This window comes from Diorhabda carinulata, chromosome X (genome assembly GCF_026250575.1).
Source record: "Diorhabda carinulata isolate Delta chromosome X, icDioCari1.1, whole genome shotgun sequence".
NCBI lineage: Eukaryota > Metazoa > Arthropoda > Insecta > Coleoptera > Chrysomelidae > Diorhabda > Diorhabda carinulata.
Genome location: NC_079472.1, coordinates 32,423,248 through 32,447,383, shown reverse-complemented (window position 1 = coordinate 32,447,383; position 24,136 = coordinate 32,423,248). Strand labels below are relative to the sequence as shown.

Sequence of the window (24,136 nt, the reverse complement as noted above, 5' to 3'; positions counted from 1 at the left end):
ATTGATTAATTTCATAGTTTTGCTCATCATATCTTAAATAGTCTTTTATTCGTAGAATAAATTATATTCCTTGTAAACCACACGCGGCCTTTAGAACGTGAAATTATTACTTATGGAATCAAAATGAAAATTTATAACTATACACCATACATTATATTTGACATTTGGATTGATTGATTTGAAAATGGCGCCACATTGTGCGAGAAATACATATGCATACCGGTGTATGTATATCGTGTGCTTTGCTAACGTAAAGACATTTGCGTCATATCCGCCAATTTGATTTTTTATTAGTGTCATAAACTGGTAGTTAACGATTTATTAGATCTTAAGTTATCTAAATGAAACGTCCTTAAAATATTTAGACTGTGATTTAATATTTCGATAATTCTGAAATAAATTGTTTTAATTTTAATTTTAACTCTCAAAGTTTAGATGCAGGCAACCAGGATTACAAACGAAATCGTAGGCAACTTATATTACATTATAAAAATAAAATCAAATAAAGAAATCTCAACTTCATTTGCTGTTAATAATTTGAATGTTTATATGTGTTCGAAATGTTTTTTTTTGTTTTAATCAATAGTCGAATGATTGAACAGAATATTTTTGAAAAGGCGAACTATAATATAGTAATTTAATTATATATTATATTATGAAAGGATTGGCTGACATTTGAGTATTGTGAAAATAAAAAGTTCAATAAAAAATGACTTCTCTTCCTACTGTATGGTCTTTGTTTACACGATTAACTGTCAAATTATATCAACATTTTGTCATTTACAAAATTTATGTGCCTGTAAAAGGAAAATCGAATTAATACGCAACCGTATTAAAATGTAATATGTTTCAGGTAAGCCAGCTATAATTATATATGTATATCACCTATAAAAATTTATCGAATGATTTTCGATATCAATATAACGTGTAGTTGAATTGTATTTTTACTATTTTCAGTATAAACAGAATGCCCAAATCAGAATCGCCGCAACGTTGCGAAGAATCATGTCCTGGAGCATTAGCAAGTGATTGGAGTATTAACGAATTTAACCGAAATGCAAGTAATTGTTCTATTTGCGATTTAGAATGTCCCAAATCCAAATCGCAAGTACCAAATAATTTTAATAGGTAACATTGCTGACAAAAGAAAACTAAAATTACATACATTGGTAAATTAGGAAAACAAGTTTTAGAATAATAATGTTAATGATTTAAAATTTTCATTAATAGGAAGGCGAATGAAGTTGTGAAAAATATTTTTTGAAAAAATCGCGTATTTTAGAAAAAACCACACGATAATAAAATAATTTCAATTGATCATAAACTTACATAGGCGTGGTTTAAAATATTATTGTTAATGCTTATTTGTAGCTCTTTATCGAAAACAGACGAAAGCAAAAAAAAGTGGATTGTGTGCTTCAGAGGAGTTTTTTCAAAAAATAAATCCAATATTACGCCCGGCGAGCCAACTCCTTTTTTTAAAGAATCCACAATTGAGTCGCAGTCTAACCAAGCAGGTAGGTAAAAATAAAGTTAAAAGACTGCTTCCATCGTTTGTCTGTTGTCCAATTATATTATTCATTGAGATCTATAGACCTTGTTTCTTGAATTCTACGCGGTTTCTGCTACAATCGGAAAGATCTTAACACAATAAAGATTATAGACAAATCACACGTGATTAACTTCGTTTTTATTCGTAGTATCAGAAAATATATACATGCACTTCCCAAAATTAATTTGTACCATCAAATTATCTATTTGCGCCCCTAAAAAGTGATTTTATAAGGGCGAATCAGCTATAGAGAAAATATTAATCTACATAAAATATCCTCTTCGGTGTACGAGGTCTGGTTATTAAATAACGAGACTACGCGCATAGAGGGCGCCCTAGACGGGTGAGGTAAAAACGAGTAGTGAGTTGGGTATCTAAATATCTTATCTATGGACGTCCCAAAACATGTTTCCATCACTATTATAATATTTGTGTAGTAGCGGTTTGAAACGAACGTGTTTTTTTCTCAACGTATCAATCTCAAATTTCTTGTTAAATTGAAAAAAACCTCCGACTAAGTGCTGTAAATTGTTGCAAGAGGCTTATGGGGACCATTATCTATCTCGTGCGCGTATTTTTGATTGGTGTGAGTGCTTTAGCACTGAAGATGACCAGCACCCACGAATGAACATCCGGATGATTGCCGAGGTTATAAACGCCGATAAAGAAACGGTTAGAAAAATTTTACACGAGGAATTATACATGACAAAAGTCGAAGCTGGTGCCAAAAAATCTGACTCCTGACCAAAAGCTCTTGCGTCAACGGGTCGGCAGAGTTCCCAAAGACACATTACCAAAGGAGACTTCCAGCACCGCTTCGATCAATGGAAAAAACGTATGGAAAGGTGTGTGGCGAGTGGAGGGGAGTATATTGATGGGGAGCATTCGAATGTCGAGCAATTTTTATAATAAAACCCTTTTTCGTGCAGCTAAATCTTTTTAGGTGGTACTAAGGTTTTTATCATTACAATATAATTTTTTTCTATAAGAATTATAAGTTTTTATAACGCACGTGACTTTTACGTTTCTTGTACTTTACCTGAAAGGTTCAAATGAAAACAAATCGATTCATGAGTAATTTTTTCGTTGATCCGCCCTTGAAAAATCACTTTTTTCTATATTTAGTATACGTTTTCCGATAGCAGTTTTTTTTCTTATTTTCCTTACTTTTTTAAGGGGTGCAAATTAGTTAATGGGATTTTTTTATAAAGTAGAACTGAAATTATCATAAAAATATGTAAAGTTAGTATTATTTATGAACATAAAGACATCATTTTCTCCACTTTTATTGGAGCTAAAAATTTTCTTCAAATTTAAATCGCGACAAACGAAAAACTTGTCACTTTAAAAATGAAAGGATTAAAAAATTCGAGAAGATTTAAAAATTGGTAAAAATGCAAAGAAAACTGTTATATAAGAATCTGAAAAGTTTCCATTTATTCCTTAAGTACTTGGAAAATGTGTATTCAAGGTTAAAGGTCACGAAAATAAATATTTACACGTTTTTCAGCCAAACAAAACTACTACTTAACTGATTACAGAATATTTAATAAAATCTTGTTTTTTATATTTAATTATACTTTTTTACATCCTTAAAATTGCACATTTTGTATTTCAATCACATTCATATATATATAAGGAAAAATCTTTTTTTCCTGAATTTTTGAAACGTTATATCTCAGACACGGTAACACATAGAAAACAAGTATTTGGACGATTTGATAGGTAATTCTATTATCTACAATTTTTGTATGAAGTTATTTTTGATGAAATCTACCATTTGACTGAAAACCGCGAGAAAACAAATTTTCATGACATCTGACCTTGAATACATGTTTATTCAGATACGATATTGAGATGAATTTTTCAGATATCATATATAATAGTATTTTTGTAGCTTCAAGTTTATTTATTGGTCAAATCTAGCCAGCCGAAGATTTGAATCTACACTACCCGTCAAAAGTTTTTCCCACCTCTAATCAATTCAATTAATATCTAAATAATACATTTTTTCTACGCCCATGTCTATAAACGTCAACTGTCAACATTCCGTGTAAATGACATTTAACAATAACATGCACGTAATGAAATCTCATAACGTAAACGTGCGTTTTGAGAAAACAAATAAACTTCTTGGTTTAATTAAAAAAAATTTTATTTGCGTAAGACTTTATTTGGTCTATTTACACAAATTTAGTCAATTAAAAAACATAAAAACTTTTAACATTAGCGAGATATATTTAGGATTGATTAAGAGTAATGCCCCTAAATGTAGGCAGCACATTATGCAATTTCTTTAAAAATAGGACACGTTTTCTTAGTGTCAATTATTTTTTCGTTGTTTATGATTGTAGTTTAGTCCCAGACGTGAGAACATGATGTGATTTATACTTGTTAGACCGAGACATCTTTTTGTCAAGTTCTTATACGAATCGTTTTTCTTCTCGTGAAGACTTATAACTTTTAAACGTGGTCGACGACTGACGAGCCCAGAAGTAGTAGCTCGGATCATTGAATTTAAGAGTATGCCTTTGAGTACTTGTACAGTGAAAAGTAGATCGAGAAAGCCTCTTCTAAGCAATTAAAACAAAATTAAGAGGTTGTAGTGAGCTAAAAAGTATAAAAATTGAATGTATGAAAAGTGGTAAGAGTTTTATGGAGTGATTTCATTTGTTGTGTATCACGCAAAATATAGAGGGGGCCAGAACTTTTGAGCGGTAGTGTAGCTAAAGAAAATTATACGAACACCCTTAAAGGTAACTGAAATATATAATCGATTAGGAAATATTAACAAATATATGACGTTTGTATGCGCAGTATTTAATACTATTTATTATCAATAGAGGGCAGTGGTTCCGATTGCAGCTGTTGTAATTGCAAAGATAACCAAGCGCAAGAAGACGGAAAAAACGTATCGAACTATCCAGACAAACGAAGCCAACCGTTACTTCAACCAGTTTTAACTACTTTCGAAGATATAACAACACCAAACACACTTCCAACTACTTCTAAATCTATAGGACAATCCCAATCTAAAGGCCCAATATTTCCTCCAGTTCTATCTACTGTCCAACCGTGTGTAGTCGATTCAATTTTTTCATTCAAATGCCCGAAAAATTTTGTTTTGTCACCAAAAGTGTCTCCGAAATCTGCACCTACAACTACAAATAAAGATAATTCTCCGACTCCTCAAAGATTGTCTAATTTTTCAATGACTCAATCGAGAAGATCTGTCAAAAATGAAACATCTGTACCTCTTAAAACTTCCGTTTTCTCGATCCGCTCCAATGATTGTTCAAAATTACTTAACCCTCCGATATGTTCAAACAAATGTTTAGAAATACAACCAACGCTACCAATGATTTCAGAAGTATTTTTCGAAGAAATAAATACTACATCTGCTAATACGTCTACCGTTCCAAAAGAACTACCCATTGAACTTAAGGAAGGCACAGAAGAACAACTGGAAGAACCAATAGAAGACCCAGTAGAAGAACTGGAAGAACCAGTAGAAGACCCAGTAGAAGAACCAGTAGAAGAACCAGCAGAAAAATCATTAGAAGAACCAGTTGAAGAATCAGTAGAAGTACTAGTAGAAGAGCCTGTGGAAGAACCACTAGATGACATGAATGATTCAAATCATCCTCAAACTGAAATTGACGCGAATGAAGATCCCACAGAAAATACTGAACCAATCGTTCCCGTAGAGTCTACTAAACTTTCCAGTAATGAATCAAACTGCAGCTGTTGTTTCTGTAATGATACCCCAACAATTTGTCCTTCTGAAAGTCCGACATATCCTATATTTTCTTCGGAATCTACCGAAGCTAAACAAATATCGAGCAGCGCTTGTAAATGTTCTTCAACAAGTTCCAACGTATCTGCTCTCGATGAATCAGACATTCCTATTTTCGTTTGTGCCACAGACTGTACAACGCCTTGCTCCAAAAATCCTCAATCGAAATCTACAAATTCTCAAAACTATTCCAAAAAAATCGATAAAAATGACCCGACATGTAATTGTGTGAATGATAAAAATGTACTAAGAGATACTAGACCGTCAATTAAACGCTCAACTTTCCTCAATTGTCGTGCAAGTGGCATCAATACCCCAAAATCGAAGCCAATACAATCCGGATCATTTCTTATATGCCCAAAGTTGGCTCCATTGTTCGTTAAATCTGTTTGTCGATCACCTCATCATATTTCCATGCTACGATCAAAATTATGTTTAAATTACAAGAACCAAAATATCTCTCCTGTTTGTTCTCTTAAATCGTCAGAAGAAAAGCCATGTTATTTCTATTTATCACAATCTTCCAAGGCCAAGTATTCAGGAGATTCTCCTCAAAAAGTTTGTAGCTCTAAAAGATCTCCTAATAATGCACGAAAAATCTGCCGCAATAAACAGAATCTTCCGAAAGAATTACCTATCAAAACAAAATGTATATCTTCTAAATCTTCAACACCTCTCAAACCTAAATCTACAGATTTATCATCCAAATGTACAGCTAGGTGTTCGAAGAAATATCATACAGTATCTTCAAAAGATAAGATGGATTCCTCGAAACTTGGGCAAGAACAATCAAATAGTCCTAAACCAAGCTCAAAATCGAAATGTTGTTGGTTAGTAAGTAAGAAGAAAAGTATTTTTTTTGCAAGTGCAACATGTGTAAATGGAGTTTTTGTTTATTTGTTGTGACTTACAAAAGAATATATGGATGGTTCTTATTTAGTTCACATGGTCTAGGTTATTATTAAGAATAAAACAGTCGTTGGGTTTATCCACACATGTAGGTGGTTTTAGATTTAAGTGATCCGTCGTCTTTACGTCTTTAGATAAAATACGTCTTTCTTGGTTACAGAATATCTTAAAACATAGGTGTTTACGTCTTTTAAGCAACCGAATCTCGCGCTTTCAGTCTTATCATTATATTCGCCGCGTTGTTGCCGGCTGGCGCTACACTGGGTATTTAGTTAAAAGAATAGAGATGGGAGATAACGAAAAACGATAACTAAGTGAAAAAAAAAACGAAACTAGCGTTTGCCTATTCAACTTATCAAATTAAGAAACAAATATGTGGTCCAACTATACAAGACATTCGTAATCAGTAGTCGAATTATTCTAATTTATAAATGTTGCACTTACAAATATTTTTAAAGTGCAACTCAAATGTTGACGCCAATATTTAGTGTCTAGTGCTTTTTTGTATCACATGTATCATTTGAAAAATACATTTACCTTTAAATATCAGAAGAGAATTTTATATTTTTACCAACAGAAGATTCGTAGCTATAAAATCTCAATGTCAAGTTTTCTACAGTTTCCTGTAGACTGATGAACTGGTTTACCTATTCTTTTTCATTTTTTTTCTTTGTCTTTCAGTCTACTGCAGTACATATCACTCTAAGATCCACCACAACATCAGCCTTGCAGAGGAATATTTCCTATATCAGGGCCTAACCTAATAAATTACTTCCTCCAAATGAATGATATCTTCATCCAATCACACAGAACCTCTCTCTCTCTCTCAGTGTTTCCATGGAGACCTTGAATAAGGCTCTTGCATGCCAGAAGATGATTTTACATCATCATCATCATCTATTTGTGGCTGCAACATCTTAATGTTTCAATGGAAAACGTGGAAAAGTTTCTTGCATGCCAAAAGAGGATTTTACATCTTTACAATCAGAAGATTTCTAGCTGCATCATCTCACTGTTTCAGTGGGGAAATTGGAGAAGATAAGTATATCTCAGAAGAAGATTCTACATCGTAACTATCAGAAGATTTGTAGCTGCAAAATCTTAATGTTCTAGTAGAAAACGTGAAAAAGTTTCTTACATGCAAAAGAGGATTTTACATCTTTACAATCAGAAGATTTCTAGCTGCATCATCTCACTGTTTCAGTGGGGAAATTGGAGAAGATAAGTATATCTCAGAAGAAGATTCTACATCGTAACTATCAGAAGATTTGTAGCTGCAAAATCTTAATGTTCTAGTAGAAAACGTGAAAAAGTTTCTTACATGCAAAAGAGGATTTTACATCTTTACAATCAGAAGATTTCTAGCTGCATCATCTCACTGTTTCAGTGGGGAAATTGGAGAAGATAAGTATATCTCAGAAGAAGATTCTACATCGTAACTATCAGAAGATTTGTAGCTGCAAAATCTTAATGTTCTAGTAGAAAACGTGAAAAAGTTTCTTACATGCAAAAGAGGATTTTACATCTTTACAATCAGAAGATTTCTAGCTGCATCATCTCACTGTTTCAGTGGGGAACGTGGATAAGGTTCTTACACACCAGAAGAGGGTTCTTCATCTTCACCATCAGATTTATAGCTCCAACATCTTATTAGTCCAGCGAAAGAATTTTAGCTAAAATATTCTACTGTTTCCATTGAAAACTTGGAAAAGGTTCGTACACGTCAGAGGAAGATTTTAGATCCTCAACATCAGATGATTTGTAGCTTGAATATCTTACTGTTTCCTTGGAAAATCGTTTGAGGAATATGTCCGTGTAACAATGTAACAATAAAAGTCAGAATATGTCAATACCAGGAATGATGTCAAAACGTTTCGGTTTTAATATTTGTTTTCGGGAAAATCCAGAAGTAGCATTCTATTAAATCTGGTGAGTAAGACGGATGACGAAAGACAGGAATATTTCAGCAACCAAAATAGAATAAGAAAGTTGTCTATTTGTTTTTGCATATGGAAACGTTCCAATATTCCAATCGGATATTTTGACGATCATTTTCATCCACTTTTGATACATTTTCATTTGTTTACGTTGATCTAGTACATTTCGATCGTTTCTCGTGATTAAGTGATTCATTTCCACTAAAAAATGTGTCATATTACTTGTAAACAATCACATCATAATCACCTACATGTTTTGTTCATTTGACTACCAAAAATATGTTTATAAGTGTTTATCAATTCACTGGATGGAATTATCGATATTCGATGGTTGTAATTTTCAAATAGTTTATAAATAAACTAAAAATTCATAATACTTTTCCACAAATGTACAATTATTATGAGAATTAAAAAATTTAAGTAACGATGTCCACATTTGGGTTGCGCAAGTACAATTGCGATAAATATATTATTCTGCAATAGCGTGTTTCATTCATATATAACTGATATTCTTATATTGCTAGTACTTGGAAGAGAAAGCTCTACCCTTGAAATGGGAGATTAAATTCTAATACAAAAGTTAATTTATGTAATTATTTTTATTTGATTGTTTATAAGAGTTTAGAAGGACAATCCATATACTTTCCATAGCTGGAATCACAATTATATACTCACACGGTATATGTCTGCAAGTTTTGCTTCCTATATCGACTAGCAATATGGGTGTATTACATACAGGGTGTCAATTCAAGAACGTAATATATTTCCGATCCATTCAAAAATGCGCATATGTATAAAAACTTGTTTTCAAGGGAGTTTTCATGTATAAAAATTAGTCTTCTACATTCCCATAAGTGCCCATAAACGTGTAAACTTTTGAAATGACTCAAAACCTCGTAGAAATGTGGTGTTTTTGGAAAGGTAGTTAAACAACCAAACCCTTTACAGTTTATAGTTAAACCAGTAGGCGCACATAGATTTTCTGATTACCCTAGGTAAACAGTAAGTCTTGTCCAAGTGTTGTTCTTTGCACGTGTGAGAGCTGGAGAATTACCAATGACGTGGTCTTTAGCTTCTTTCTTCTCTATGCACCACCACCACAGTGTTACCTTTAGTTTGAAGATGGCGTCCGGTCAAAAACGCTGGTCAATTTTCGTACCTGTTTAAATGGAGCAGTTGATTGTGTGCCCGATTATGTGTACCCATACCCATCATCTTTTCATCATCAGAGACAAATCCCAGTTGATCGGGCATTCAAATTAGGTAAAAACCAACCTCTTTATCTATTAAAAATTTCAGTGGTTGCGTCTGCTCTTGCTAGAGGGTAAATGTAATTCAGCGCAAACTTTTAAAAATAATTATGATGTATGTAGGTGTAACGTTCCCAAGTTTTCACCTTGTATATGATTTCATCACATTTTTCTGGTTTTTTAACACATTTAACGGCTATAATATAATGAAATGTTTGAATAAATATTTAATGTACAAGGTTATTCTTTATTTTTTTTGTAGGTTTGTACTATTTAAAAGAGAATAACGTTGTATATCTATATAAGTGGTTTTTTCTTGTTAATCGTATCATGTTTAGAAAGTTTGCCGCTATACAGTGGATTATAAAATGATATATAATAACATTACTTCCCTTCCAGTGACAATTGCAATACCAAATTTTTTAAATAAAAGTTGGGGCGATATTAGGAAAAAAAATATTTCCAAACTATTTCAATTTGGTAAAGACGGACGACCTTCAGCAATCGTTTAGTTAGTAGCATTCGTGAGAAGTCGCAGGGGATGAAATAGTTATAATTTTGCCAGCAATGTTATTCATTACTTTGTATACGCTTTGCAAGAAAAATGACGCTTATGGTATATTAAAAATATACACGTTATGTTCCAATTTAATCGATTTCAAATCGTTTCTTAAACATCAGGAGTCGGATTGAAGTTTACTCAACTTTCAACTACTCAAATATCGTATTATTTCTAATTGTTCATTCCTTCTTTTCATTTCCTCAATTCAATCCATCAGTTCCCTTTTTTTTTCAGGTTGTTTTCTATTTCTGTATTCCATTTCCTAATGGGTTTACCTCTTTTATTTTGTTTTTGTTTTCCACATCACCTTAACCATTCTGTTCTCTTCCATTCCAAACTATTGGGACTAGCACCAAGGATTAGCAACTATGGATCGGAATTGGTAGTAGTACTGATCCGGCTAGCTCATACTACATTCTTCGTTTTCTTATAAATATATTCTTAACTATGGTTATAAGTTGTTAATTAACTTTTATATTCTACATTTTTTTCTGTTTATACTGTCGAAGTCTTTTTCTATATCAACTGCTGCAATATAAATCCAATTCTCTGTGTCTGTTGCTTTTTCTGTTATTTGTTTCATAGTGAATATCCAATATGAAGTTAATATATTGGATCTAAATGCTACCTGTGTATTATTTAATGTGTTGTCTACCTCCTATCTTTGTCCATCTTCAATGATTCGTTCAAAGAGCTTGTATCTAGAACAAAGTAGCGATATCCTTCTATAATTTTTGGGGATGGATACATGGATACTATTATTGCTATTTCCGATCCTCTGGAATGTATTTTTTGCTTCAGTAATACTTTATTCCATACACTTATTAAGTATTTTAGCATTAATCTCGGTGCTTACTGTATTTTTAGTTTTTATTTCGTCTTCATTACCTCGTTCTTTTTTATTTCCGATCTTGAGTCTTCTCGTATTGCACTGATCTTCTTTTTCTGATTGTTCTTCGATTATTTCTGCTTCTATATGTTCCCTTGTTAGTTGCTTATTGAATTTTTCTTTTTTTTTTGATGATCTTAGTATCTGATACAGTTTCTTTCAAGTCTTCTCCAAACTCCTCCCACGACTTTTCCTATCTGTTTTTTTGTATATTTCGTATCTCCATCGTTCTTGTTTAACTGATGTATCTCTTCCATAATCTTTTTTTTCTATTATCTCAATTTTTGTTTCCTCATTCCATCAGTGTGTTGGTTTCTTTTGGTTCATTGTATGCGACACAGTTTTCCTCCATGTCTTCTCCAAACTCCTCCCACGACTCACCATTAGCTTCTTTTACCAAGTTTTCCAATTTTTCTCACTGTTTTTTGTATATTTCATAACCTCCATCATTCTTGTTTGACTGATGTATCTCTTCAATAATCATTCTTCTCTTTTATCTCAATTTTTGTTTCCTCATTCCATCAGTGTGTTGATTTCTTTTGGTTCATTGTATGCGACACAGTTTTCCTCCATGTCTTCTCCAAACTCCTCCCACGACTCACCATTAGCTTCTTTTACCAAGTTTTCCAATTTTTCTCACTGTTTTTTGTATATTTCATAACCTCCATCATTCTTGTTTAACTGAGGTATCTCTTCCATAATCATTCTTCTCTTTTATCTCAATTTTTGTTTCCTCATTCCATCAGTGTGTTGATTTCTTTTGGTTCATTGTATGCGACACAGTTTTCCTCCATGTCTTCTCCAAACTCCTCCCACGACTCACCATTAGCTTCTTTTACCAAGTTTTTTAATTTTTCTCTCTGTTTTTTGTATATTTCACAATCTCTATCATTCTTGTTTGACTGATGTATCTCTTCAATAACCTTTCCTCTCTTTTATCTCAATTTTTGTTTCCTCATTCCATCAGTGTGTTGGTTTCTTTTGGTTCATTGTATGCGACACAGTTTTCCTCCATGTCTTCTCCAAACTCCTCCCACGACTCACCATTAGCTTCTTTTACCAAGTTTTCCAATTTTTCTCACTGTTTTTTGTATATTTCATAACCTCCATCATTCTTGTTTAACTGAGGTATCTCTTCCATAATCATTCTTCTCTTCTATCTCAATTTTTGTTTCCTCATTCCATCAGTGTGTTGATTTCTTTTGGTTCGTTGTATGTGACACAGTTTTCCTCCATGTCTTCTCCAAACTCCTCCCACGACTCACTATTAGCTTCTTTTATCAAGTTTTCCAATTTTTCCCTCTGTTTTTTTGTATATTTCATAATCTCCATCATTCTTGTTTAACTGAGGTATCTCTTCCATAATCATTCTTCTCTTTTATCTCAATTTTTGTTTCCTCGTTCCATCAGTGTGTTGGTTCCTTTTGGTTCGTTGTATGTGATACAATTTTCCTCCATGTCTTCTCCAAACTCCTCCTACGACTCAGCACTAGCTTCTTTCACTAAGTTTTTCAGTTGGTCTATTCTATACAAAGAAAATATTGTTTTGAAACTTATTTTTATATTGTTAGTCAAACTTCTCAGTAAAATTCATATTTTTTTGCAAACCTCGTATACTACGAAAATAATTTATCGTCTGATGATTTTAGTTCAGATTTCAGAGTACGTAGTACTTAGTTTAACAGGAATAAGGTTTTTTCGTAATATTAATAATAAAAAAGTTATCAGATTAAATCACTAAAAAAATTCTTTCCTTAATTTTTGTCATAAGAATATTTATAGTACACAATAGAAATGTTTTTTGGCTAACTTTTTGAGCAGGTTATAATATAATTTACTTTCTTTTTAGCTCTAACAAATCAACTGAGAAGAGGGAAACTATGGATAACAAACAAATTCCTTCATGTTGGTCGAATCGATTTCAACAACCTGATAAGGTTCTAGAAAATAATCAGAATACATCGAATTCTTTATTTGGAAAATACAAATGCACCATTTGCCGAAAACCTATTATCGATTGTAAATGTAAACCTAATATATCCGATGAAGAGGAAAGCTCTAGCAGTTCAGATCAAAAGCAAATCTCCCCCAAATGCTCAATTTGCAACGAACCTGTACAAGAATGTAAATGTAATGAAGACGCCGTATTACCCTCGTGGAACGATAAACCGAAATATTTATGTCCCGTTTGTAATAAACCGATTGAAGAATGTACCTGTCATCAAAGCGACACCGATGAATCTAGTGAAGATAGTATTGACGAAAATTCACAAGCTAATTTAAATGAGTGTTTCGGTAAATGCGCCACATATACACAATCGAGGACACCACAAACTTTCCCGGGTGACAATAATAAAACTTGTATGTGCAAATCACAAAACGACCAATTCGATGAACAAATTAATTGCGATTGTAAAACTTGTCGCGAACAGTTGCAAAAATATCGAAAAAAATCGGTTTGTCCAAAACAGGGTCCAGCTAAATGTATCGATTGCAAAAAACTACTTCAAGAATGTACCTGCAAACCGACTTCATTCGAACCGCCAATTTACACAAAGTATAAGTGTTCGGAATGTAATCAACCAATTCCAGAATGTAATTGTGAAACAGATTCACCAGAAAAAGTACCTACGTACCAAAAAATATCGAATAAAGCACAAAAATATTGTAATTGCCTAGAAAAAGAGCAAGAAGATAATCCTTTCTCTAAAAATCTACTTATTGATGCATTACAAGAATGTGTGTGTGATAGTAAGAATGCTGAACAATCGAATCAATGCCCAAAAGCGAATGGAAGAGAAACGATGTCTTATTCTTCAAAAAACGACAATCAATCAGTTGTAAAACAAAAATATAGATGTTTGTGCTGTAAGAAACCGATACAAGATTGTACATGTACCTCGTTTGGATTTGAAAATAGTTCTAATAACATGGCTGAATCAGAAATAGGAAATCAGATTTGTTCAAAATGCGTCGATAAAAATTATTCCGACACAAATAACAAATCTTATTCAAAACCAGCGTTCACGAAATACAAATGCACAAATTGTAACGTACCATTGTTGGAATGTAAATGCTCTTTAAGCGATATTCCAAGTGCAGTTTTGGAAAATAATAATAAATGTCAAGAAGATGGGGCTTCTGATGAAAATAACGAATCAAAACTTTACGTATGTTCCAAATGCAATAGATCAATTCAATATTGTGTATGCAATAATAATAAAAACCGAGAATATCCAAAGATGAATAATGTTTCCAAATACAAATGTTCGGAATGTAATAGACCTCTTGAAGAATGTAAATGTAAAGCAGAAAATAACGAAAGCGTAAGTGATCTGGATTGTGGAAATTACAACGAATCTAAACAATTAGAAACAAAACCAAACTACGTATGTTGTTATTGCAAACGACCTATCGAAAAGTGTGTATGCCAATTTAAAAAAGACTCAGATTATAAACAATCGGTACCAAAATGTAGTTGTCAACGAGATACAGAAGATGTACAAAATTATTCAAATTGTTTATCCAATATGGAAAAAGGAAACTCTAAATTTAAAACCAAAAACTTAAAATGTTGTAAATGTAAACAACCTGTAGACGAATGTATTTGTAATACGAACGATTATTCAACTAACCAATCCAGACAACCAAATATTAATAAATTATGTTCAAAGTACAACAATAAATCCAATAGATATGGAAACGAAAACGTTTCGCTTTCTTACCAACCTCGTATGAATGATACAGGAAATGATCGAAATCGTGCGGTTACAGAATCGTCTAGATTTTCGAAACTTTGTACATACAACAATAATCCTCCAAAAAAGACAAATAGGAATTGTAGAGATATTCCGCAGTTTCCTCATCCGAGCTTATTAACTGAACCATGTCCCGATAGCTGCGACAGCAAAGGTGCTTCATCTTACTGCCCGCTTAAAAACGAATGTAATGCCATGAACTTTTCTAAAAAAAAGATATTTGAACCTTCAAAACCTGTAACTTCTCCAGAAGACGAGTTTTCAGATTGTCCTCCACTTTTTCTGAAAGTATGTCCAGTATCTAAAGTCGGTCCGAGACGTTCTGCAAGTCGGATTAAAAAATTTCCGAGCAAAGTAAAGAATTGTATAACTCCTAAAGCTTCTTCGAAGAAATCTTCTAGACGTCGTTCTCCTCCTAGTTGTTCGAGAAACAGTCGCGATAATCAGAATATGTTTAAAGAAAAAGATTTGTATCAAAGGAAGAGCTGCAAAGTATGTAATCAATCTTCAGAGAATCGAACAGTTGAACACAGTGTTATACATAAAATTAGACATTTTAACTCGCTATTAAATAATAAAGATTGTAAATTCAACTGACTTTTGACATTTATTAAATAGATTTGAAAATCGGCTTAACTAAATGTGGTTATAAGGATATTTTCGATGATGTACTTATTGGATTTCTGTAGCCATTTCCCAATTATTAATACTCCAAATTTTCCTGGTTACAAAATATATATCACATTTTTGTTAATATTGTTTTTATTTAGTATATATTATCAGACTTCTTAATGTTTTTATTTCACTGGAAACTCATCTACGAAGCTTGTTTGAGAAGTTTCCAATCTTAACCTCAAAATACTTAGTGCACTCCAACTTAACCTAGCAAAGAAAGAAAAGCCATGAATAAATGAAACTGATTATTTTTTCAACATATTCTCCCTTCATTTTAACATACTTTTCAGAACGTCTGAAAAAACTTCTATGCTACTATAATAATATGGTGCATGTTCACACAACGTCTCTGTTAAATCTACAACTTATTTTGGCTTTCAGTTTTGCGAACAAAAAATAGTCGGACGGGGACAGAACAGGGCTATATGGTAGACACATTCTACTCGATGCTGTTTTTGCATTGCGCTCAGAATTGAAGACACTAATTTTTGTCATATTTGCCGGTCTATGCTGGAATTTCTTTTGTTTTTGAATAGAAACACAGCAACTATAAGATGAAAGGGTTGAAAAGGGTAGGAGAATCGTTAGAAAAACTGTACAGACTCAAAAAAAGACAACCCTCGTAGTTATTTCTTATAACTTCTTTTATTTTGCTCGCTTGCATCTGGGGTAATAAGCGACAAAATTATGAATGGGTTTTATGTTAGAGTGAAATATTTAAAAATTTTTGATTTTTGAATCGAAACAAGCGATTAAAATAAGGAAGAAACATGTCATTCTCTCACATATCGTCCACTGCACGTTTTCTAAAGATCTGTTGTTTTTTATTTGGTTCATAACAAGGTCCAGAATTAACGTATTGTCATAAGATAATTCCCGTATAAAAAAAATCGAAAAAATGTGATAAATTTCTTACATCCTTTCACACATTTTTGTTAATAGATCATTTATATACGCTCTGGAGCGCAAGTACATCATTAGTAGTGCGGGGTGTATGCCATTTTGGATGTCTGCGTCAATGGAAGTGACGTCACCCACCATGTCTGCTATATTGGATGACATCTGTCAACTGTCGTGATTTCTCAATCATCTGTCATTTCCGTCTTCTGCCAACTGTTCAATGATGTCTATGATCATGTTTGTGAACTGTCGTGTGTGTTCTATGTCGTCTACCGTTACCGCTATTCTGTCGACAGTTCTATGAGGCCTACGATCGTGTATGTCAACTGTCGTGTGTTTTGTGTCAACTTTTCCATGATGTATGTCAAATGTCGTGTGTTTTTAGTCATCTGTCATTTTCGCCATCTGCCAACTGTTCTATGATATCTATGATCATGTCTGTCAACTGTCGTGTGTGTTCTATGTCGTCTGCCGTTGCCACCATTCTGTCGAATGTTTCATGAGGCTTACGATCCTGTATGTGTATGTCGTGTGTTTTGTGTCACCTATCGTTTTCGCTATCTCTAAACTGTTCCATGATGTCTATGAACATGTCTGTTAACTGTCGTGTGTTTTATGTTATCTGTCGTTTCCGCCATCCTTCAACTGTCATGTGTTTTGTGTCATCTAGTGTTTCCGCCATTGATCAACTGTCGTGTATTGAGTCAAATGTCGTTTTCGCCATATGTCAACTGTTTTATGATGTCTACGATCATGTATGCTGTGATATCCCACCCGTTAGATGTCGTGTGTGTCAGCTGTCGTTTATGGTGTGTTGTCTATGATTATGTCGTCGTAAATCTAAATGTTATATATTTTTCAAATTATCTTCATTTTACCTGATTTGAAAACTGATTTTCAATTAGAAATTATTTAAAATAAAGATAATTTAGCAACGAAGAATAGGTTTTCCAGAAACGCCGAAAAATTATTTTTAATAATTGCAAAACAACAAGTAAACTATTTTTTTTTAAATTCTAGAATCACTTTTGATTTATAAAAAACCTATGTTCTTGTATTTATGATAAATATCAATAGTAAAATAATTTAATTCTTTGGAATTGGTTCAAAAATAAATCACAGGCCAACATCCGTAGAGTTTTAAATTATTATATAGTTTTATAAATTATATTTGAAATACCTGCACACCAAGAGACACCTCTATGCTCAATTATAGTACCAAATGCATATTCCTCCAAAGCTCCATTACCAGCTACCAGTGAATCGCCCAACGCTCCTATGATATCAATATCACCAGGTCTAAGTTTATGAATGCTTGTAGGTACGGTCGGGGAACGCCCGAAACCGTTTTCAGTTATATTGACACAAGGAAACGGGATCGATTTTGGAAAATACGGTTGAACTCTTAAACTACTTTTTCTCTGAGGGTACTTGATAACAAAATTTCCGTGTTTACCCTGAAATAGAATATAAATTTCAAGCACAGATATTAGAGGAGCTGGTTGCATGATGAATTATAAAAAGGACATGAGTTTCTGAAAGAGAAAACTCTCTTGAAACTATGTATAATAAAGCATCTGTTCACTGACTGTTCACTGACATATTCATATCAGTAGTGCCATATCTCAAAACTTAAGTAGCAACCCTCGTATAAATATTGTTTATTACATAAAACTGGCCGCAAATTTTTCATACAAACCCAAAAATGATTCCTGATCACTTTTAATCAAGCAGACTCTGTATTTTTTCACTTATTATTTAATTAATATAATATTTAACAATAATATTTGTTAAAACGTAATCATGTTATTAATTCTGGGCTATGGTCACTAATGCAATTCTTGCGAAAGCAGTTTCAAACCACAAAGGTATGGTTTTTTAAATTTAATACCTGATTGAATCAAAGATTGTTTGACCGTATTCATTTATTAATTCCAATAACTTACTTAATATGTATAGACATGAATTCTATTGTTTATCAACTTTCTTTTGAAGACGCAACTTATTATGAGTGACGAATACAAAGTGCGTGGGTACGAGGCTTGTTCAATAAAAAAGGTTCCCAACGAGTTTTCATAATGAAAAGCTTGAAGCATTGAATAATACATTGATTGTTGTGAATTCAGAAACATGCTAACATCAGGGCTCATCTCGCTGAAGTTCCGAGCCGACACCCTTCGATCTGTCAGCATTGCGTCTTCCACTTTCGTAATTATTTCTTCCGAAAGCGATGACCAATCATGGATATATTTGACGTCTCTCTTTGAAGTTGCACACTCCTACACTTTTTCCCATACAGTTGGAAATGATTGTTCATCAAAAGAAGTTTTTTTGCACACACAAAACGAATCACAGAGTGAGAATCGAATGGCGTGAGAATCGAATAGAAGCTCCATGTTTCGTGGCTACCAAGATAAGAGCCAAGCTACACAAAATCTTTGCCAAATCCCGCCTAACAGCGTTCCTGGCGTCCTTAGCTCCTCGGGAACGTTATTTCATGGACAACCTTCGTAATAACCAACGACTTTTATGTTAAGTAGGACCTTATGTAGCTGTTTAGGAACAAGGTCCAGTTTCTAGGCTCAGTGATTGTTTTGTTTTAATTAGCTCCACCTCCAGACCGTGACTGTTGACAAACCGAAAAGCTTTTTACTCGTACTTACTGGTGAAGATCTTCAAATTTCCATAAAATGAAAAAAGTAGTAGAAATAATTCTATGTAAAATACTCACCGTTGCTGTATCCTTAATTATCCTTTGAAATGTCTTCACATCATCTCCTCTTTGGTTATAAGCAGTTTTAATAAATATCACAGTGAATAGTATAACTAGAAGTGGCGTTTTGAGTATTCTAGATGGCATTTTTCGTATTGCTGGTAAATGCGGCGAAAAATATTCAGAATAGTTTTTTGGAATTTATCCGAAATCTAAAATGAAAAGATCTGTATTCATACATATCCTTAAATCCCAGAAGTACTTGGTCCAACAAAGAAAACACGTCTGGGAACAGAAAATAATCCTAGGGGGCTGAATCTGGTAAATAGGGTGCATGAGGTTGCGATTCAAAACTTAATTCATTAATTTTGGCCATGGATGTGTGAGCTGGTGCATTGTCGTAATGAAACAACACTTTTTTCTTAGTCAAATGCAGCAGGTTTTGCTTGATTTCTTCACTGAAACGTTGCAAGAAGTTCGCATAATACTCGCCGTTGATAATTTTTCCTTTTTCAAGATAGTCAATGAAAATTATCCCACGCGCATCCCAAAAAAAACGACGCCATACCTTGCCAGCAGATGGAACAGTTTTTGCTTTCTATGGAGCCGGTTCTCTCTTTTCAGTCCTTTGTTTTGATTATTTTTTGTTTGGGTTGTAAAGTGATACACCCACGTTTTATCTATTGTTATGAAACATCTTCACGAAGTTGTTTTTGTTCCATTGTGAGCACCAATCTTGCGCACAGCTTTCTCATGTCCAAATAATCAGTTAATACCGCATTTTTTGAAGTGCTCAATATGTCTGCTAGCTCACACACTTTCCTGCAATACCTCTTCATGGATTATCTTCAACATTTCAGGAGTCGTCACTTCATTTGGTACGACCTTGTTTAAATTCTGTTATCCAATATTTTACTGTGAATCTAGTGGAGCTTTTATATTGTTTACAAATAAAAATATTGTATTACAAACGATAACCATTTTTTACAAGTTTACAAATTCTAAGGTAGTGGTAGTTTTCAAGAAACCGCTGCCATCTCTAAGTCAGACCAGGTACTTCTGGGACTATACTAATGTCAATTTTTTTGTTTAATAATGTTTGGAATAAAGTAAATATTAAAAATTGAAAATAAGAAGAACAAAATTATTTATTTAGACGGCTTGGTATGCTAAGAATCACGTGATTAATAGCAGGAAAAATAGTTAATCAAGAGCAGTACTTTGAAGATTTTCACGATATTTGGTTTTTTACTTTGTTTTTAATGAAATAATAAACACCTCGTTTTATGGTTTAAGTGCGATTTTAACTAATGCTAAAGTTCATACTCCGTATTTTATGAATAGACAGAAAATTATAATGATTATTAAATCAATAAAATTGCCTAATATAACAAGACAATCCATCTATTAACCCAGAAAAAAATATGATTGGAAAAATTGCTCAAATTCGGTCAAAGTTTGTCAATTAAGATTATATAATAAAATATACTTTTACAACTTTCATTTTGTACCTACAACCTTGGTAAAAATAATCATCAATTGAAGGTTTTACCAAGAAATATAAGAAGTAAGAAGTGAGTAATGGTCCAGAATAATGATCAGCATAAGTGAAAGCTCGGGTCGGTGTCTTTGATGCGGTCTAGGTCAAATTCGAACCGAAATGGCGGAGAACGTGAAAAAGATGTTAGTGAAGTTGTTTTTACTTCGATATACTTCAAAAACTGTTAGAAAGAACATAAAATAGTTGAAATAAAAAATTAATATATGCTTTGGAAGCATATGAATGGAATAAAATGTCCTTGAAGCCTTTTTTATATTTTAGGAGCTCGCAAACAACAAGAGGGCTATGGCAATCAGTAAAACCTTTCACCTTTTTCATAATATGGGCATTGGGCATGTATTTTCCAAATTCTCTCATGATATTGATCCTATTAACATTGATGGAAGTGTACTCGATATTCGGTTAGCTTTGCTTTCACTTCAATCATTGTATTTTGATTTGAGAAGCGTTGTATGCCAAATAGGCAGATCATATAACTTTTTCTTTAGTTCAGATCTCTACAATAGGCCAAATTTTCACTGGTTCCCCAGAAACTGAATGTTTTGCGTTTGTATTTCCCCTATGAGTTTTTTATTAGATATATTTCCATTCAATTCTTCTTCTATGTTAATCATGGGAGCCCCCGCTTCTTTGTAAAGATTTAGATGCTTTGGTGAGTTCTGTATAATACGAATATTTGAGTTTTCTGATTGGTTTTACCACTAAAATAACACCTCCAGTAAAGTTAATTGTCTCTATAAAATGGCATAACGTCAAGGTGTTTTTGGATGTACAATAACTTCCACATCGTTTTAATGTTTAGATCAGGTGATAAAGACAACGATGAGCAGTAACAGCTGACTGCAGATAATAAGCGAAAGTGCAGAAATCAAACAACAGAATCCATAGAGGAAGTGGATTTTTTTTAAAAGAAACTCTTTTGAACTTGCGCCCTTTTACAATAGACAAAAAATAAAATGCTGATTAGACCTCTAAAACGTGAAAATCTCGTTTAAAAAATAACCATTTTAAGTATGGGGGCGGTAATTTTATTTTTCCAGTCGTTTGCCATGTTTCTGCCCGATTTTACTATTTACACCTAAAGATGGTGCTGGGAATACGTTACATAAACTTCAATGCAGTTAAAAGACGATTGTAGAAGATTAATACATTTATTTTATTGTGTACGAAACTACCGATTTTGGTGGGAGTTAGGTAATTTTATATTTTCGCGGTCCCCTTGTTTTTTCGCTCTAGAAAATCGAAAAATCGAAAAAAATCATGTACGAAAACATTATGGGAAAAAAAAATAAAAACTTATATTGGTTTCAGTGCTTTAAATGTTCATGAAAATGCACTCATTCACGTATAATTGTTGATAATTTTTTTTCAAATAATTTAATGAAGTTTTTATATTTTTTTTTCATAATCTACACAAAAAACGAACAAATTGGAAAAAAATTATAGAAAAATGTTGATTTATCATGTTTTTACAATTAAAATAAATAAATTAAAATTAAAAATAAAAATAAAAATTTCTCTTAAAATTGACCTTTTCTCACATATAATCTTTGTACGTTTTTTATTAAGTAATTATTGAAATTATATGAACAAAAACATTATTAAAATCACTTATTGTAATTAAGTATACAATGTTAAAAGTTAACTTTGAAATATTGAAAATTTTCACTATTAAAAAACGGTATCTTACTGAGGTTGAATGTTAGAGATAAAAAATGAATAAAAAAACATTTTCCAATTTTTTTTCCAAAATGTGCGGTTTTTTGTGTAGATTAACAAAAAAACAAGTATATGAACTGCGTTTTATGCTTTGTAAAAAAGTTATGAACGATTATATGCGAAGAAGTGCACATTTAAAGTCATGAAACTATTAGAAATCTCCAGGTGAGATATTTCTCATATTTTTTTTTTCATAAATCCGCCATAAAAACGAAGATTTTAAAATAAAATTCATCGAAATATATAGGAAATGTTATAGCATATAAAGTATCGAAAAATCTTGAGGAAACTGTCTTAAGCAAACTTAACATGTTTATTCCATTATTTTTTTGTTATGTAGATGATTTTTGTGTAAAAAAAATGGAAATATAAGCCAAACAAAAAATTCTTATAAAAAAGCTACATTAAACAGAATAGTTAAATTAATTTTCTTGTTGTTATACAACTAAATGGTGTACAAAACCAATAAATTTAATCTTCATGTCATAACGTCACGAACATAACCTATAAATGCGAATTTTATACTTTCGCGGTACCCGTTTTTTAACAAAATCAAAAAATCATCGGATTTCGATGAATTTTTTTTTAAATCATAGTTTTTAATGCGGATTTACGAAAAAAATATGGGAATAAATAAACTTATATTGATTTCAGTGCCTTTATGACCACACTAAAAGTCATAAAACCATATAAAATCTTCAAGTGAGATATTTCCCATTTTTTCACATAAGTTCGCCGTAAAAAAGAACGTGCTTAAAAAAATTCTTCGAAATTGGATAATTTCTCGATTTTCTAGAGAGTTTTATGAAAACATTTAAAGCCAGAATACCATAAAAAATCTTTAATTAAGATAAAAAATGAATAAACAAACAATCATTTTTCAATTTTTTTCCAAAAAGTTCGTTTTTTTGAGTAGATTAAAAAAATATATGAACTGCGTTTGATGTTTTGTAAAACGTATAAAATCTCCAGGTGAGATGTTTCCCATATTTTTTTTATAAATTCGCCGTGAAAACGAAGATTTAAAAAAAATTTATCGAAATCGGATGATTTTTCGATTTTCTAGAGCCAAAAAACGAGGGGACCGCGAAAGTGTAAAATTAACAAATTTAATTTATGCCGTACATTGATATTTATCAATGGTATTTATCAAAAATCTTTTACTGATTTAGTTCTATAGAGATTGTACATTTTTTTAATTTTTGTGCTTATTTTGAGCATATATTTAGTACATAGATAAACGCATCTTTTATCAACATTTTTAATATCTATGCATCTAAATTGAGGATCTGACAGCTGTTTAGTTCTGTCAGAGCAAGATTATTTATAAACAAAAACCGTCTAAAAACTTAGATCATATCTTTTACCTACTAAATTAATTAATGAATTTTTTTTTATTTGAAATAATATAATAAGTTGTTTTCGTTATTTAAGTTATTTAGAAAATGATAATTCAATACGTACCTGTAATAAATATAAACTAAGCTACATCACGCACTTCTACACACATTGGCGTAACGCGTACCAATTTGAACGAACATATGAAATTGGTTGAGCCTCCATCAACATTCGTGAGAAAAATATTTGAAAAACTACAATTAACTCGAGGAAGGGGTAATTACTTACGATACGTTTGGTTCATTAAACAGAAATTAACGTGAAAAAACTGCGAGAAATACTTAATCAATACATAAAAACTTATATTACTAAAAAAAATAAAGTTAATCATATTATTTGTATGCTTTCAAAGTATTTATTCATATTGATTTTTTATATATATATATATATATATATATATATATATATATATATCTTTTCTTAGTTTTGTCAATATGAATTTATCAGTATTTTCTCATGTTTTCCTTATTTCCTATCATTTTACGTGAGTTTCTTATTTTGGTAATTTTATCAATTT

At 32.1% G+C, this 24,136-nt stretch overlaps 2 protein-coding genes across 2 annotated transcripts in view; one reads left to right on the top strand and one right to left on the bottom strand.

Annotated features, from left to right (window-relative positions):
• LOC130901523 (phospholipase B1, membrane-associated-like) overlaps positions 1-23,783 on the bottom strand; it is a 44,236-nt gene extending 20,453 nt beyond the window's left edge. The window contains exons 1-3 of the mRNA XM_057812972.1: positions 23,686-23,783; positions 18,960-19,153; positions 17,409-17,685 (exon numbers count right to left, since the gene is read on the bottom strand). Of these exons, the coding sequence (XP_057668955.1) occupies positions 17,409-17,685; positions 18,960-19,088 (406 nt within the window). The 5' untranslated portion in view covers positions 19,089-19,153; positions 23,686-23,783. The remainder of the gene's footprint in view (positions 1-17,408; positions 17,686-18,959; positions 19,154-23,685) is intronic.
• On the top strand, positions 735-15,441 carry LOC130901521 (uncharacterized). The gene is made up of 5 exons (XM_057812966.1): positions 735-853; positions 958-1,128; positions 1,372-1,517; positions 4,396-6,178; positions 12,745-15,441. Exons 2-5 carry the CDS (start codon positions 968-970, stop codon positions 15,248-15,250), a joined length of 4,596 nt encoding a protein of 1,531 aa, XP_057668949.1. The 5' UTR covers positions 735-853; positions 958-967; the 3' UTR covers positions 15,251-15,441.
• Positions 23,784-24,136: the final 353 nt, after the last annotated feature.